The 14,979-nt window shown below is 37.3% G+C and overlaps 1 protein-coding gene across 6 annotated transcripts in view; it reads right to left on the bottom strand.

Annotated features, from left to right (window-relative positions):
* RAPGEF2 (Rap guanine nucleotide exchange factor 2) overlaps positions 1-14,979 on the bottom strand; it is a 185,304-nt gene that overhangs the window by 42,698 nt on the left and 127,627 nt on the right. For 5 of the 6 annotated variants that reach the window (XM_069013592.1, XM_069013589.1, XM_069013591.1 and 2 more), the window contains one exon: positions 3,893-4,024. The exons of the other annotated variant lie outside the window; for it this stretch is intronic. In XM_069013592.1, coding sequence (XP_068869693.1) covers positions 3,893-4,024 — 132 coding nt within the window. The remainder of the gene's footprint in view (positions 1-3,892; positions 4,025-14,979) is intronic. 6 annotated transcript variants of the gene reach the window in all.

Here is a 14,979-nt window from a genome sequence, read left to right as displayed (position 1 = left end):
AAATGTACAGAAATCATATATAAATCTAAGGTAGTAACATTTTTTCATGCTACATTGGACACAAGTGCAAATGCCCATGAAATACCTTAAAACTCCTTCAGTCCAAGATTTCCATAGTGCTTTCCATATTTATTCTTTCATTATCTAGCACAAAATTTACAACACAGCAGCCCCCATCTGTCACAGAAGTCAGTCTGAGCAGTTTTCCTCAGTTAAGATGGAAAAGTGTAGCAATCCAGACAAAGCACGCCATGAACAGCGTCCTCCCCTATTGCAAAGTGATTGCCTCTTTCTCAGAACAGAGCAACATCTGCCAAGACCACAGACATACAGACCATGGACTCTAGAAGTTAAAAAGTACATTAAGAGGACCTGAATTTACAGGAGCAATAAGGAACTTCATTGAAACTGCAAGGGTGGCAGGGGGCAGTTAAAAGGACAGTTTACCTGAGCTATTCCAGCCATTCTGGCATTAGCCAGAGCCCTGCACTTCAGCAGCTGATACAGTCAGAAAGACTGGCTTTATCTTAAGGTAAAACTCTTTATTTTGCATACAGTAACTAAAGGGCAGGCTGCATGGACCCTCTGGTTTGAGAGACAAAAGACTGGTCTCCCTCAGGAAGAGCTGCTGAAGGGTGGACCTTTCTTCTAGGAGCTACCATATCAGAATCATGAGAAAACAAAGCTGACATCTTGAAAATTTCCAAGCAATACACACATCCTGGGAGGGTCTCAGAAAGGATGTTCCTGGTTTCCTGTACCGACAGTGGTATCTGGGCAGGCACCAGAGCACATGTAAGGGTGGCAGGAAGCCACCAGTCTGAGGACAGGATAAAGCAAAGAAAGGCTGGCAAAGAGCTCAGCCAACACAACACTTCCCGAAACATGGAGGGGGAATAACACACGTTCATGAGCCTAAATCTCCTCACTCTCCAACCAGGATCATCATCTGGTAATATATATGACAGGTGTAGGAAGCATTTTGGAGCATACAGGAACAGGTATATGCATTCATATGAGAACCATTAACTAAGCCTAGGAATCCAGAGCAAGCATCCATACATGAGAAGCAGCAGTGAATGATGTGCTTTGCCAAGTCAAAAAAAGACAGATGCAAGGAATTGTTCTTGGCAAATACAAGCCAACACACGATCTACTGACATTCAGCATCCCCTTCCTCTCAAGTCACCCTACAGAGTTCATCACTTGAACTTATTTCCTAAAATAAAAATAGCAGTATTTAAGGACCTTACTAATTGGCACCTGAAATGTTTTTGAAACTTGGGTGGGGTAAACACAGAGGTGGATTTTATTTTGGTTAGTACTTCTTATTCTAAAAGAAGTTCTTTCATGTGCAACGTTTGACAAACAAATTTAGATACTGCATTAATATTTAAAAGGAAGTATTCTCAGTTCAATGCTTAAAGCATCTGAAGATTCAGCTTCATGATTTATTAAAAAAATCTTAAAAGGCCATGAACATATTTTCACTGGAAGCAGCTGCTCTTAAAGCTAAAGAACTAAAACTTATGGGATGCAAACATGACATATCATTACTTCAGATTTCAGCAGTAAGGATCCAAATAACAGTATAATTAAAAAAAAATAAATTTATCAACTGCAAGACAAGCTGATGATCTTTCTAAATCATTGCTTTCTACTTAGCCATAATGAACAGAAGTCCACCCCACTGAACAGAAAAATGCCATTATATACAGAAAATAAGAATCAAAGGAATGATCCAAGGAACAATGATCATGAGCATTGCCTAAGACTTACTAAGATTGAAGTAAAAAAATAACATGTTGATGATGTGGTTATGGTTTACTGTTTTTGAATAAACATCTGGGAGAGAATTAAAAGGCAAATAATTGAGAGAGAATGACTGGTCCACTCTCTTGGTTTAAAAAATATTTCTGTTTATTTAATCCTTAACTTGGCCCTAGAGAATTCAATTTACAGCCATTTTATTTTGTTTTGGTTTGGGGTTTTTTTTTGGCAGTACTTTAACCTAGCTTAACACTGCTACATTACATTCCTTTGTGACTGAATTTGAGGCCAGAAATAATGATTGACCACAATTTGAGAAATCAAGTCAAACAATACTTGGTACCATTAAGTTAAATTCAAGAATTTAAAAACCTTATCAGTTTCCACACCTGAATTTACCATTTCCTTAATAAACATTCCTTCAAGTATATGTATTAAGACAAAAACATGATGTTGCATTCTACAGTACATGGTCATATTTCTGGATATTGATATGGACATAGGTTATTATTCATACTTTGACATTGTACAGTTACACAGTTCTTGATTTCTGTGCCAAGTCACCTTTAAATGTGATATTAATTGCAGATTAATTGAAGAAATTTGATAATACTTTTAAGAATGGATTATGCATTATGTTTGTAAATTAAGTTTAAAATAATACTTAAGAAGTAAATTTTCTCTGTGTAAATATTTCAGTACCACCATTAACTCTCTCCAAACTCTCACCAACCATTACGTTGATTCCTTCATTGCAAATGAAACTAGGAGTCATAGACCAGGTTGGCAACTACAGAGAGAAATATTTTTCTGAGATTTCTTTAGTTTTTTATGTTGTTTGGTTGGAGTTTTTTTAATTGCACAGAAATTCAATGATTTTTTTCACAGTTACGAATGTTTTGCTGAAAGTCTTTGCAAAAAATTTACTTCCAACTTATCTAAAGAGTAACTGTATGACTGTAACTACATGCCACCTACAACTGTGCCTCTAGAGGTATTGTTATATTTCTGTTAAACTGGAAATCTTTGCAACGAAAGGAATGAAAATCCATATAAGACTAGAAGAACAAAACTGATTTTACATCTTCTTCACTCTCATGCTATAAACCTAAATCCTGTCTCAAAGTAATGCTGTCTTCAGAAGAAATTCTGACAAACATAATTGACTGACATATGCTATGCCTGAAGTGTTCAGCTAATTTGATCATTTTGCAGAAATAAACCTTTGCATTATTGTAATTACTGCCTAAATTGAACTGGGACCTTTTTATAGCCTATCTTTCTTCACAAAAAAAAAAAGCCTATAAGCTTATTCACCTGAAGGAGACTATATTCTACAACTATGACCACAGCTGAACTTGCATGTATTTGCAGACATGCTTTTCCCATTGTTAAAACGACTACATTTTGCAATTTCAGAAGCATCTCAAAAAACCATTATTCTTCTTCTAGTTAACAGTACTTCATGTTGAAGTGGTCTCACTACTTTATGATTGATAGAAATGTATTTTAATTGGATTTGATTCCTTCTTCTCAGAGTAACAAATTGGTACACTTTCCTATCAGGACAAATCCTCCTCCAACATTGCAAGAACTGTAAACATCAAGTGAGAAATGCATAATTCCTCATTTTATTTCACTTAAACCTTTTTCCAATTTATATTTAAACTCTGGATTAGTTTCAGAGTCTCTCTAAACTCAAGCTGTTCCAAATGAACAGCACAGAGCTTTACAGGAAGAAACCACCTCAGAAGTATAACTTTAAAAAGCGACACCAATTCATCCTCCCCACCTTTCTGAGGATGGCCAGGAGAGAAAGCACTGCTGAGGTTGGCATCAAGTTTCTACAGGGTGGGGAAATGGAAATATGCCCCTCAAGCCAGGCCAGCACAGGCTGCTCACGGCATATTTGTTTCTTCCCACCACTGAAGAGGTTCTACATCATGAAGCCAACACATCAAAAGCCTGAAATTATCACAATCCAAACAAAAAGTAGTTTTTTGAAGTCTATTGAGCACTTCTTCAGACAAAAACTGACAATAGGCAATAGCAAGGGCATTCAGCTACTAAATGCAAAACTGCTGGCAATTGCACCTCCCATCAGCATCCCTTCCAGTCTTACCTGGTAGATATCAGAAAGGCTGCTGCTTCCTGAATCACTAGTGATGCTACATCCTGAGTGACTAGATGAAACGTGGGTCACCTGTGGGTGGAGACTGTCAGTAAGGTGCAGCTTTGTGAAATCTGCAGGAAGCTATAGGTGGAGCAGAAAAAGCATCATTACAATTTGAGGGAGATACACAGCAAAATGTATTCAAATCATATATGTCACACTTTACTCTCTGCCAGTACCAACTAGATTGAGAAAATCACTGGGGCTTGAGAATGCAGTACAAAAATTTTAAGTTTTGCAGCTTTTTTAACTCATGCAGAGGTTAGCAAAACACCACCAAATTGTTGCAAATATATGAGATTTAAGACAAACATGTATCTGAGGACAAGTGAAGCAATATGCCAAAACTCTTCAGTAGCTTGCTATGGGGTTTGGATAGAATTAAAATGCATATGAATATTGTGCTACTTCCAGAACCAATGGTTTCCTGCAGAATGGGAATTAACAAGGGAGTAAAGTCACATACTTTTAAAAATCAACAAGCACTGCTCTGGATTTGGTAAACTCTTTTGTTTCTCAAGTTGACAAAGTACATTAGAGACAAGGAAAATCCAAGTCACTGAGCTATCCATTATACTTTGAGCCAAATAATATGACAGCAAATAGGAAATGTGGGAATATTGATATAATTACAAGGAGCTGTAATCCTGAAAATAGTTTGCTCATATGCAGTGCTGAAGAATGAATTGAGACAGTATATTTGATCACTTAACAATCATTCACCAAGATTTGTGATGTATATTTTCACTATTGCTTTATGCCCACAGTTCCCATGAAAATCTTTAAGAACTGTAAAAATTTCGAGACTGCAGAAAGTGAACTTTGACAAAGTAAAATATTTGCTGTCTGAATAAATATTTAAATGCTATTTCAGGGGCAAATTACTCCTCTCCCCAGGAAGCCTGCATCCCACAGCTAGTTAATAAAAGTATGTTAATGCATCAATTTTGGTGTGCAATAAATTCTTCAATAATTAAAAAAAAAATCTCTGTTCATTAATTTGTTTCAACTCAGACAAGGCAGATACTCTCATCTCTAAGGAGCTGTGTTTGTATGAAAAATGTCACATGCAGTGTGTCCATCCAGGTCAATTATGAATGCTACCTTGGCATTATTACCATTCTCCCTGGATGGAAATGGAAATAAGACCTCATTCAGCATTAAGAGAGAATAAGCTGACCAGTATAAAAGGCTAGGAAAAAAGTCATCTCCAAGTCACAAGACAGCGTGCTTGAAAAAATGATTAGCTCTATACAGCTAAAGATACTGAATGATTTTACTGCTGTTTGCCTTGTTTAGTTTAGTTTATGGAACATGCCCTGAAAGAATCTTGGCTTTAGGCTTTGCAGTGAAAATCACAGACAACTGCAAACCTTAGTCTTACTTAGACTAACTGGCAATTCCTATTCTAATACATCTGAAAAGGTTTCTTCATTATCACAGAATGACTGCATCATTGATAGCAAAAATGGCTACATATTAAGTAATTCTTTCCTAGTGTTTTACCTGAAAGAGGGGCTAAAACCAGCAACCAGATATTAATAATCCTAAAAAGCTTCAGTAAGCCCAGAGCTAGATTTGATCTTCATCAACAAAGAAAAGGCAATTAACAAAAGCAATACTCTAATACACACAGCCATGAACACTGCCTCCAGAAAAATCTAGTTATGCTCACCACTGTTAATGATGTATCAGAAGGAGAAAATGCAGCATTAGGGAGTGCATTATAGCATCTGTTGTCTTTGCTACTTTGCTTTTCAACCTAAGTTTGAATTATCTCATAATGGAACCATATATACTGATATTCAGGCCACTGTACAATTTTTTTCAATAATTTTTGAGCCATTCTGCAAATAAGTAACTATGCCAGAGGTAGAATGCAAGGGAAAATAACTGCCACAGCTTTTGCAATGTGTTGATGACCACTTCTCAAAGTACAGTCTCTCATAATTGAATCAGCCCACTTTTATTTCAAAGTAGAAATCCTACATATTATTTTAAGATACAAGCATAAATCGTCTAAGATTCACACATTTAATTATAATTTACACAGATATATTTTGAGAGTTTTACCTTTTCTAAAGCACTAACTACTGCAATCTCAAATAAATATTAACTCCATAGGGAACTGTATATGAATACAGTGTGCCACCCAGCCAAACATGTTCAATTTTTTATAGTGCCCTGCAAATATCTCCATGTTATTAACAACAGCATTTATTTTTTATCAATGCACCAAAAATTTTAAAGAACCTTTCATCAAAGCAAATCCAGTTAGTATGTTAAAAAGTGAAATCAACCTGTGTTTAATATAATGATTGCATTCACTGTTTTAAATGAACAGCAAGGATTTATGTTTCACTACTGCACAGGCAAAAGGAAGAGGCAGGGGATTCCACAATAACTGATTGAATACACTGCAAATAAAAGCAAGCCTTCTGAATCTTTTTGGCTGCAGACAATCAGCTGAATGCTTGGTGATTACTGGTTTCAGAGTAACTCCTCAAGTCAAAGCCACGCTGCATGAGCTGGACTTGCCAAGTGGTGACAGAAGATCAGAAGCAGGCATTTTTCTTTAGGCAACCTAACTAGTCACTTTGATCCTAATCAAATAGGACTATTTACAAGCAGAAAGCACATGCTCACATCTTTGCAGAACACTACATCCCTGTGCTACATGCCCGAAAGCAGCATCCACTTCAACTGCCCTACCCCCCAAAGTTAAGGTGAGAGACTGCAAGAAGAAAAAAATAAAATACAAAAATTAAATAAGCTGAAACATTTACACTGCAAAATCAATGAAAAATGTGTGTGAGAAATACATGCATTTCTATCTTAGCCACATACTGCTATTTACAATATTTAATATTTGCATTGTACACAACAGGGAAAAAAGTAAAGCACTGATGACAACGAAAATCCACATGTGCCTAAGTCTTATATGCAAGTGTGGTGGGTTGACCCTGGCTTGGCATCAGATGCCCACCAAAGCCACTCTGTCACTTTCCTCAGCTGGATAAGGAAGAGCAAATACAACGAAAGGTTCATGGGTAAGGACAAGGAGAGATCACTCATCAGTTACTGTCATGGTGAGACCACCAAAACACACCCAATTTGAGAACAAATTAATTGAATTTTTTATCAATAGGATAATTAGAAATAAACCCAAATCTTAATGCCTTCCTCCCACTCCTTCCTTTCTTCCTAGGCTCAACTTCACTGACAAATTCTCTACCTCCTCCCTCGCAGTGGTGTGGAGGGGCAAGGAATGGGGGCTGTGGTCAGTTCATCACACATTGTCTCTACCGCTCCTCCCTCCTTGGGTGGAGGACTCCTTACACTCTTCCCCTTCCAAAGAAGGCAGTCCTCCATGAACATCTCCAAAGTGAGCCCTTCCCATGGGCTACAGTTCACAAATTGCTCTGGTGTGGGTCCCCTCTGGGGTAACAGTCCTGCTAGTAAACCTGTTCCAGTGCGGGCTCCTCTCTCCACAGGGTCAGAAATCCCACCAGGAGCCTGCTCCAGCATGGGCCTTCCACAGGCATCCACCTGCTCTGGTGTGGGTCTCCTCCACAGGCTGCAGATGGACCTCTACTTCCCTGTGTATCAACATGGGCTGCAGGGGTACAGCTGCTTCACCATGGTCTTCACCATGAGCTGGGTGAATCTCTGCTGGAGCACCCAGAGCACCTCCTGCCCCGCCTTCTGCACTGACCTTGGTGTCTGCAGAGCTGTTTCTATCACATTCTCACTCCTCTCTTCTGCGGCTGCCATTGCACAGCTTTTCTTTTCCCCTCCTTGCTTAACTCTGTTATCCCAGAGGTGCTACCACCACTGCTCATGAGCTCGGCCTTGGCCAGTGCCAGGTCCATCTTGGCACAGCTGGCGTTGGCTCCATCAGATGTGGGGCAAGCTTCTGGCAGCTTTGCACAGAAATCAGCCCTGTGGCCCCACGCTACCAAAATCCTGCCACACAAACCCAATACCAGCTACACCTTCCACTCCTGGAACACAACATTGGGTAAATGTTTCTCAGTTAAGCAGAACAAGGACAAAATGCAACATCCAACAACCAGCAGAAAAAGCTCTCTACCCCAAACCGGGATATTTACATCTAATTTCTTACTTGCAGTGGAACATGATTAGAAAATAACATCATGAAACCACGCTATTATAACTCAGTGAAAAACTTTGCTAGGAACCATCTCTAGGCACTTAACTTCACGACAATGGGTCACTACTGAGTATCACTTTATTATTAAATTATTAAGCACTCCATGCTTTTATTGAGCTATCATCCTATTCTATAGTTTAGTACTGACTTCAGTATTTAGTATAGCAGTAAAAATAAAGATTTTCTTGTTGTGTTTTGAAGCTGGCTAGATCTAGCACATGCTTTATCCACCAAACCATGAACAGTATGAGAAAGCCTACCCTCTGCCTCAGAAACATCACCTATCACAGACTGACACCACCACAAATGGCATCAGAACTGAACTGTCACTTTTATCTTGTTTTCCATTTTCATTAAATGATGGCTAGATTTAAGAACTCATTCAAAGTAATAAGGATCAAAAGCAACTTGTATATTTTACATAACAAGCACCACACTAAACTACAGCTTTACTGAAGCCAACACCTACGCTATTTCTTAACTTCATTACTGAACACTGAGTCACCATCAGAAGGAACTAGCACACAGAGTAAAAATGCACCAGGGTAATTTAGAAAAGTTAATGCATGATTTGTTATTTCATAAACATAGCTCCAAAACACAGTATTTGTACACTAGTTTAAGTAATTAATAATCATGAAAAGGGTCAGAAACTGTCCTGATAACCTAGTCTCAGCACAACCTTCATAAGTGACAAACATTAAGGTGATGTATGCATAGCTCTAAACACATGTAACAGGGACAAAAGTTTCTAATACAAAACATGACCCGATAAAATAGTTATGATCTAAGCCCTACTCTTGACAGAGGTGAAAACAGTATTTTATATTTATAATGTAGCTCTTAGTCAGCAAGCATACATACATACATACACACATTTATACAGATTGCACACACGGATAGAAACCAGAGTTAAAACAGTACATCTAGGAACTCCTGATTTTTACCTCTTGAAAACCCTAAACCAAATGAAAACTTAAACAATTATGTGAAACCTTAAGGGCAAAGACATACATCCATTTAGAACTGTACAATACTGTAAACCTTATCACATCTTCCTATCTTTAAAGCACCATTTTATTACTTCCACCCTCAAAGTGAGTCACTGTGTTATGCATGCAAAACTAATAATTACTTTGCTCTGAATGTGTTCCTCCTATTTTAAGAACACCATTATTTTCTCCTACCCTACAGCGTGCCTTTCATTATAACAAAAGGCATCTTCTATTCAAGAAATCACTGGACTTATCTACTAACACAGTATTTTTAAAAAATGTTAAATAAATTTTGAAAATGTTTACTGGACAAGAAATGGAAGTCCTTGGATATGTATAGCATAAAAAGGTATGAGAACAGCCAAAAAATAAGTGAAATTACACCAAAACCTTTTCTTTCTTTAAATAGCATTCCTTTTTTTCTTTTATTTTGAGGGGTTTTATTTTTCATTTGGAGTTTCATTTTTTAAATGCAGTTATATGTGAAAAAAGTATTAATGCAACAACATGAAAGACAGACAAAAGAAAGTAATTTTAAATTACAAGACAAATTCTGGTTGGAAAGCTTCAATATACCACTCATTCTAAGGCAAACATATCAGCAAGCCTTTTATAAACAAGGTCTTCTACTGAAGGCTGCTCAGCACTTTATGAAAGATTTATAAAGCCTGCAAAGTGACTGAGGTACATCTGCAAAAAAGATGGGATTAAAGAGCTCCAAGGTGTAACATTCTGTTATGCAATTCCCAATGAATGATTTTATACGTAATTAAGCACCACAGAGAGAGGCTAAGCAAGTAGACATAAAACAACACAAACTATCACCCTTATAGCCTCTATTTCCACTTTCTGAAATTAAAGACACACAAGCAAACATTGATTCTTCAACCTCTAAACACATGCATCTGAGCACTTATTTTGTAGCAGCTCTTTACTAATAAAATAATAAAAGCTACCATATAATAAAAGCCACCATAAAATTTTTTTTTTAAATGTTGGTTATTCCTTTTATACGAGAAACACTTAGTCCCACAAGTCTAAGTAAGCTACAACAAACTTATTTTGGGTTTCTGGTTTTTTTGTGAAGGGAGAACAGCAGACAAATAAAATCAATACTGTGCCTTAGTCTTTCTCATTATTTTTTTCCTCACCAAGATAGAAATTCTAAAATTTTCATTGCACTACAAAAGTGTAGGTCACCAAGGCAGTATTCTTCAGTACCCTATAAAATTATTAATACTTTATTTCAATATTTTATAGAAACATTTCTTTTTATATTAAATGTTGATACATCTGCTGTATTTTGTATTTTAAAGCTAGGCCCACATTTATTGTATTTAATAAGATAAGGAAGAAATATTTGTAAGAATGCTGGGCATTCATGAACATGCTATTTCAACATAATTCTTTCACTAACCAAGAGAGACATCAAGGAAAACATTTTTATGGTTGAGTGATTTTAAACACAGCACTCAATGTACGTAATTACAGAATAATAAAGTAATTTCTATCGATTCCATCTACAGACCTGATGCAGGCTGACATGTCCATGCAGAGTAAAATTTAAACTAAAAGTGTGAACTCTATACAATTAAATATAGGATGCAATTCCCATGGAAGCAGGATTTCCTTGTACCTACAGGTGGAAAAGATTGAGACGCTTCTATGTACTTTCTATGAAAACATCTGCAAGACTTAAAAAAAAAAACCTTCTGGCTTGAATTATGTCTTCTGTATAATCATTCACTTTAAACAACAATACACCATGTATTTTGAATCTCTACAGTTTCCTCGAATAGACATCTTTCTATGAAACCGTGAAACTTCATAGAGACCTACTCTTAAGAATGTTCTTCATCTTGAATCCAGCACAAGGCACAACCTGTGTTCTGAAAACACTGCATTTAGATACTATTGCTGTTAAGCAGTTGCTTGTATACAAAGCCCACAGCAGAACACTTCTAACAGAAAACCAAACAAAAAATAAAAAGAAGGAAAGAAAAGTATTGCAAGGATCTTTCATGGCAAGCTCTTAATACTTTCCTCCACTGGTATTTTGCTATAGCTAGCCTCCCAAAAAAAGCTATTCAGAGATCCAAGCTAATGCAATGTGAGCTGCTGGTCTCAGGGAGAGAGCAAGAGAGTGAATGAGCAGGAACTTCATTTTGCTCCCCTTACAAAACACACACTGACTGCCACTTACTGCACATCTCATGGCTCTCAGCAGCTAATCCTATGAGCACTTCATGCATTCAATCCTTTGCTTTAAGGACTATTGACTTCTCCAGAGGCACAGGGGTGGTAAAATTTAAATGGGTGTCTGGGGAATGAAGAAACTCTCAGAAGCAACTCTTTTTAAAGGAAAAGTAAGAAATGCATCACTGAAATATACCCATTCTTGTTTAACTTAACTACCTTCTCTGTTTTATGTCACAATGCGTTAGCACTTGTTCTTCCTTTTGGAAGTATTTGAATCAGAGATTCAGCGCAGCATTTCATATTCAAAAGTGTCTTCTTCAGAAAATCTGGTGTAAACACTATTCCTTCAGGAAACACAAATGCCAGTTTATTGGCAACAGCTCAAATTAAGTGGGGGGAAAAAAAGAAAAACTGTTTTATACAGATGTTTGCAGTGCTAGTGAACCCCAAATACAAAAGAAAAAACAACAGGATGGATTTAAACTGAATGAATTAGTTTTAAACTAAACTAAATGATGTTAAACAATTTTCCGAAGTTTTTCTCGGATTTCTGAAAATCCAAACTCAAACATTTATAACATATTTACAATGAACAGAATAAATATGCAAGATCCAAATATTTTTATTTAGCATTTATGCAGAAGCCTGTCTCAGAAAATATCTGCTAAAAGTATAGTTTCTTCACTGGGCAACAAAGGATAATTCAGTACTTTTAAAACATGGACTCTGATGTCCTTAAAGTTACAGCAGTTCTGCTGTGAGGATCAAGCTGAAAAGACTGTTCTACAACGGTTTTGACTGTGAATATACATTTAAGTACTGACAACTCTTTGACATCCTTAACAACATGTAGAAACATGGTCTGGTGATTTTTTTTCCAAACAGTGCAGTGGAAGTGAAACCTTCCTGAAGAGAGTTAAGCAGGATTCAAATTTGCCTCCTTTTTTCTTTTCTTTTTTTTTTTTTTTTTTTTTTTTCCATTAAGTATCCAGTATTTTATACTACTTTGTTTGCTTTATTTCATAAAGTGATCAGATTTAGGTCAAATCCTATTCTTAGCCACTTTTGCTTTGAGTAGCAAAATTTCTATTCTGGTGTATTATGTCTGCATATGTCCCTATATCATAGGAGTCTCTACAGGGACACAGCCTACCACTCCTGGTAGCACCCTGCTGTCCCACCAAGCACTTGCATTTAAGTGCCCTGACAGAGCCTGCACAGCCCACACCCTCCCACAAACTAACAGCTTCCCAAAAACACCGAATAAAACTGGGAAAGGAATTCATCTTGTGGAAATCTACATAATGATAACTGACAAGTAGGGACAGGCACTCACTGACGACTGCCTTTTAGGTTGAAGGAAAGACTGTTCCGAGGCATTTCAACTGACTTCTGAAATATCTCTAGGGAAAGAGAGTAGAAAACTGAGCTCAGTCACTGAACTTCTGTAAAGGCTCCCTATTATTTAATATACGTGGAGGAGAAATAAAATAACAAAGCCCAGCTTTGCAGAGATCTCTCCCTTGAGAATAACTGATTTTCATACTAAGAAAATGCATGTTGATTTTTTTTCCCACAGTAAGTATTTCTAAACGCTTCCATTTGTGGCTGTTTGGGTGTTTAATACGCTGAGAACTACTGCTGGGTTGGAAACTAAATGGCCCACTTTCAGGGCTTTTGGAGGCTTGTAAGGTTAAATTTTGAACTCTTTGGCCTATTACAAGCAACTGTGGGAGAGGAAGGAACAGAGAGCCTGGTCACAAACTTTGTTTCCACAGGAAACCAGACAAAAAATTTATGCCTAGGGACATAAAAACAAAAAAAGTTCAAGAACACTTTATGTGGGCACATATGTTTACAGGAAATGTTAGTTCAAACATTTTCAAGGAAGATGTTTTAAATCCTGCAGAATATTTTAAATAAATAACACAATGCTCGTGTATATCTCATTTACAGACTCAATCTGGATTACTTACACAGCAGTCTCACGAGGGGACATGGGGGATGCTAAAAAGCAATTACACCAGCAGGGGTAAAAATTATGGCACCTGCACCCAGATTTTATTTTCAGCTTTAAAGCACTACTCAGAATTTAAAAACCACAATAGAAAAGTAGTTTACCCCACAGGTGAAAACACATATCCTGGGCACATCTTAAATGTTAAAGCAAAGACCCTGTGAAATGCCTGCAGTTCCAAGTGCTGAAGCCTCCCCATCAGGAGGGCTGTTCTTATACCACACCATGTGTTGGTGGTGGGGTGTGTTACACCTGATCACAGAATCCTTCGTGATTACAGCATTCTAGTCAATCTAACAAAACTTAGTGAAGTTTTTCAAACATTCATGAAGTGATAGCTCAGTTTTGAACTGCAACCATTTAATCTGAACTACTGCACTTTAATACCGAACCACTGCGCTTTAATACTGAACCACTGCACTGAATTTTACTGCCCTGAGCTAACTTAAAATAGCAAAAGAAATAAAATTTAATTGATTCTAGAATAAAGAGAAATAAATTAAGGGCTACTCAGGTAATTGTTTTGGGTTTTTTTATGAGATGTGAAAGATGGATATAGAAAATATCTCAGAACTCCCCTCTTTCCAAGTGGAGGAAAAAAACTCTTGGTATCACTGTGGAAAAAGACACTGTTGATACAAGAGATGAGCAGTAGGAAAAGATGTGAAATCACACACTTTAAAACAAAAACCAACAACCTGGAAAAGTCCCTGTCAGAAATCACTGTGAAAAAGTTTCCATGTATCAGCTGATCAGAAGGTGACTGAATTGTTCAGGTGATGCAGCAGAAGGAGAACCCAATGCGATCACAGCATGCATCCTCCAGAAATACAGCTCTGGGCTCTTCTCCATGACCCCAGCAGAGACCTTATTTGGAAATGTTGCACACATTCCCAGCTGTGTGTTTTAAATAAAGATGGCTTAAAGCCATACACATACACAGAGTCAGAGAAAAACCACCAGGATTATCAGAAGAAGAAAAACTAATACTTGACAAAGTGCAGGAAGAGCACAGCTTTTTCAGCCCACACTGAGAGAGGGTATGATCACTATCCAGAAATAGAAAGGAGGAAAAAGAAGTATTTCCAGTAAAAGGCAATGCAGGTGTAAAGCCTAATGAGCAGGAAGCTGAAAGAAGGCTGCTATCTAATGAACCACAGAGATTCTCCAAATCAGACTCCACAGGAGCTGTGGCAGAGAAGCCTTTCAGACTGAAGCGAGACAAAGTTATGAGTGTGCTGCCCAAGTGTGTAATGGCAGTGACCCAGAAAATCCTTTCCAGATCCATGTCACTCATCCAAGCAGAAAAATCTGAAGTGAGCCTGCTGTTTCATATACTTATTGTTTCAGAAACAGACTAACCAACAGAGGAAAAAAGACAAAACCCAGCATGACTAACATAAAAACATTTTAGATTTTCTTATTGGTAGCTTCTAAGTATTCTGTACACTTCCAAGGAAAATTTTTTAAAGGTACAAATATATAGGGAGCTCCTGTGCACAGATGCAAAAACTGAGCCTTGCCTCTATAAAATACCATATTAATTGAAAGAAATTTGATGACAATCTAAACAGAGACATGACTATTCACAAGCAATTAAATGGAAATTTTGTTTGAAGCCTGAAGGCTGCAGCCATGCCAATGCCACCCT

This window comes from Aphelocoma coerulescens, chromosome 4, assembly GCF_041296385.1.
Source record: "Aphelocoma coerulescens isolate FSJ_1873_10779 chromosome 4, UR_Acoe_1.0, whole genome shotgun sequence".
Taxonomy (NCBI): domain Eukaryota; kingdom Metazoa; phylum Chordata; class Aves; order Passeriformes; family Corvidae; genus Aphelocoma; species Aphelocoma coerulescens.
The sequence above is the reverse complement of the archived record's forward strand: the minus strand, read 5'-3'. Positions and strand labels throughout refer to the sequence as shown.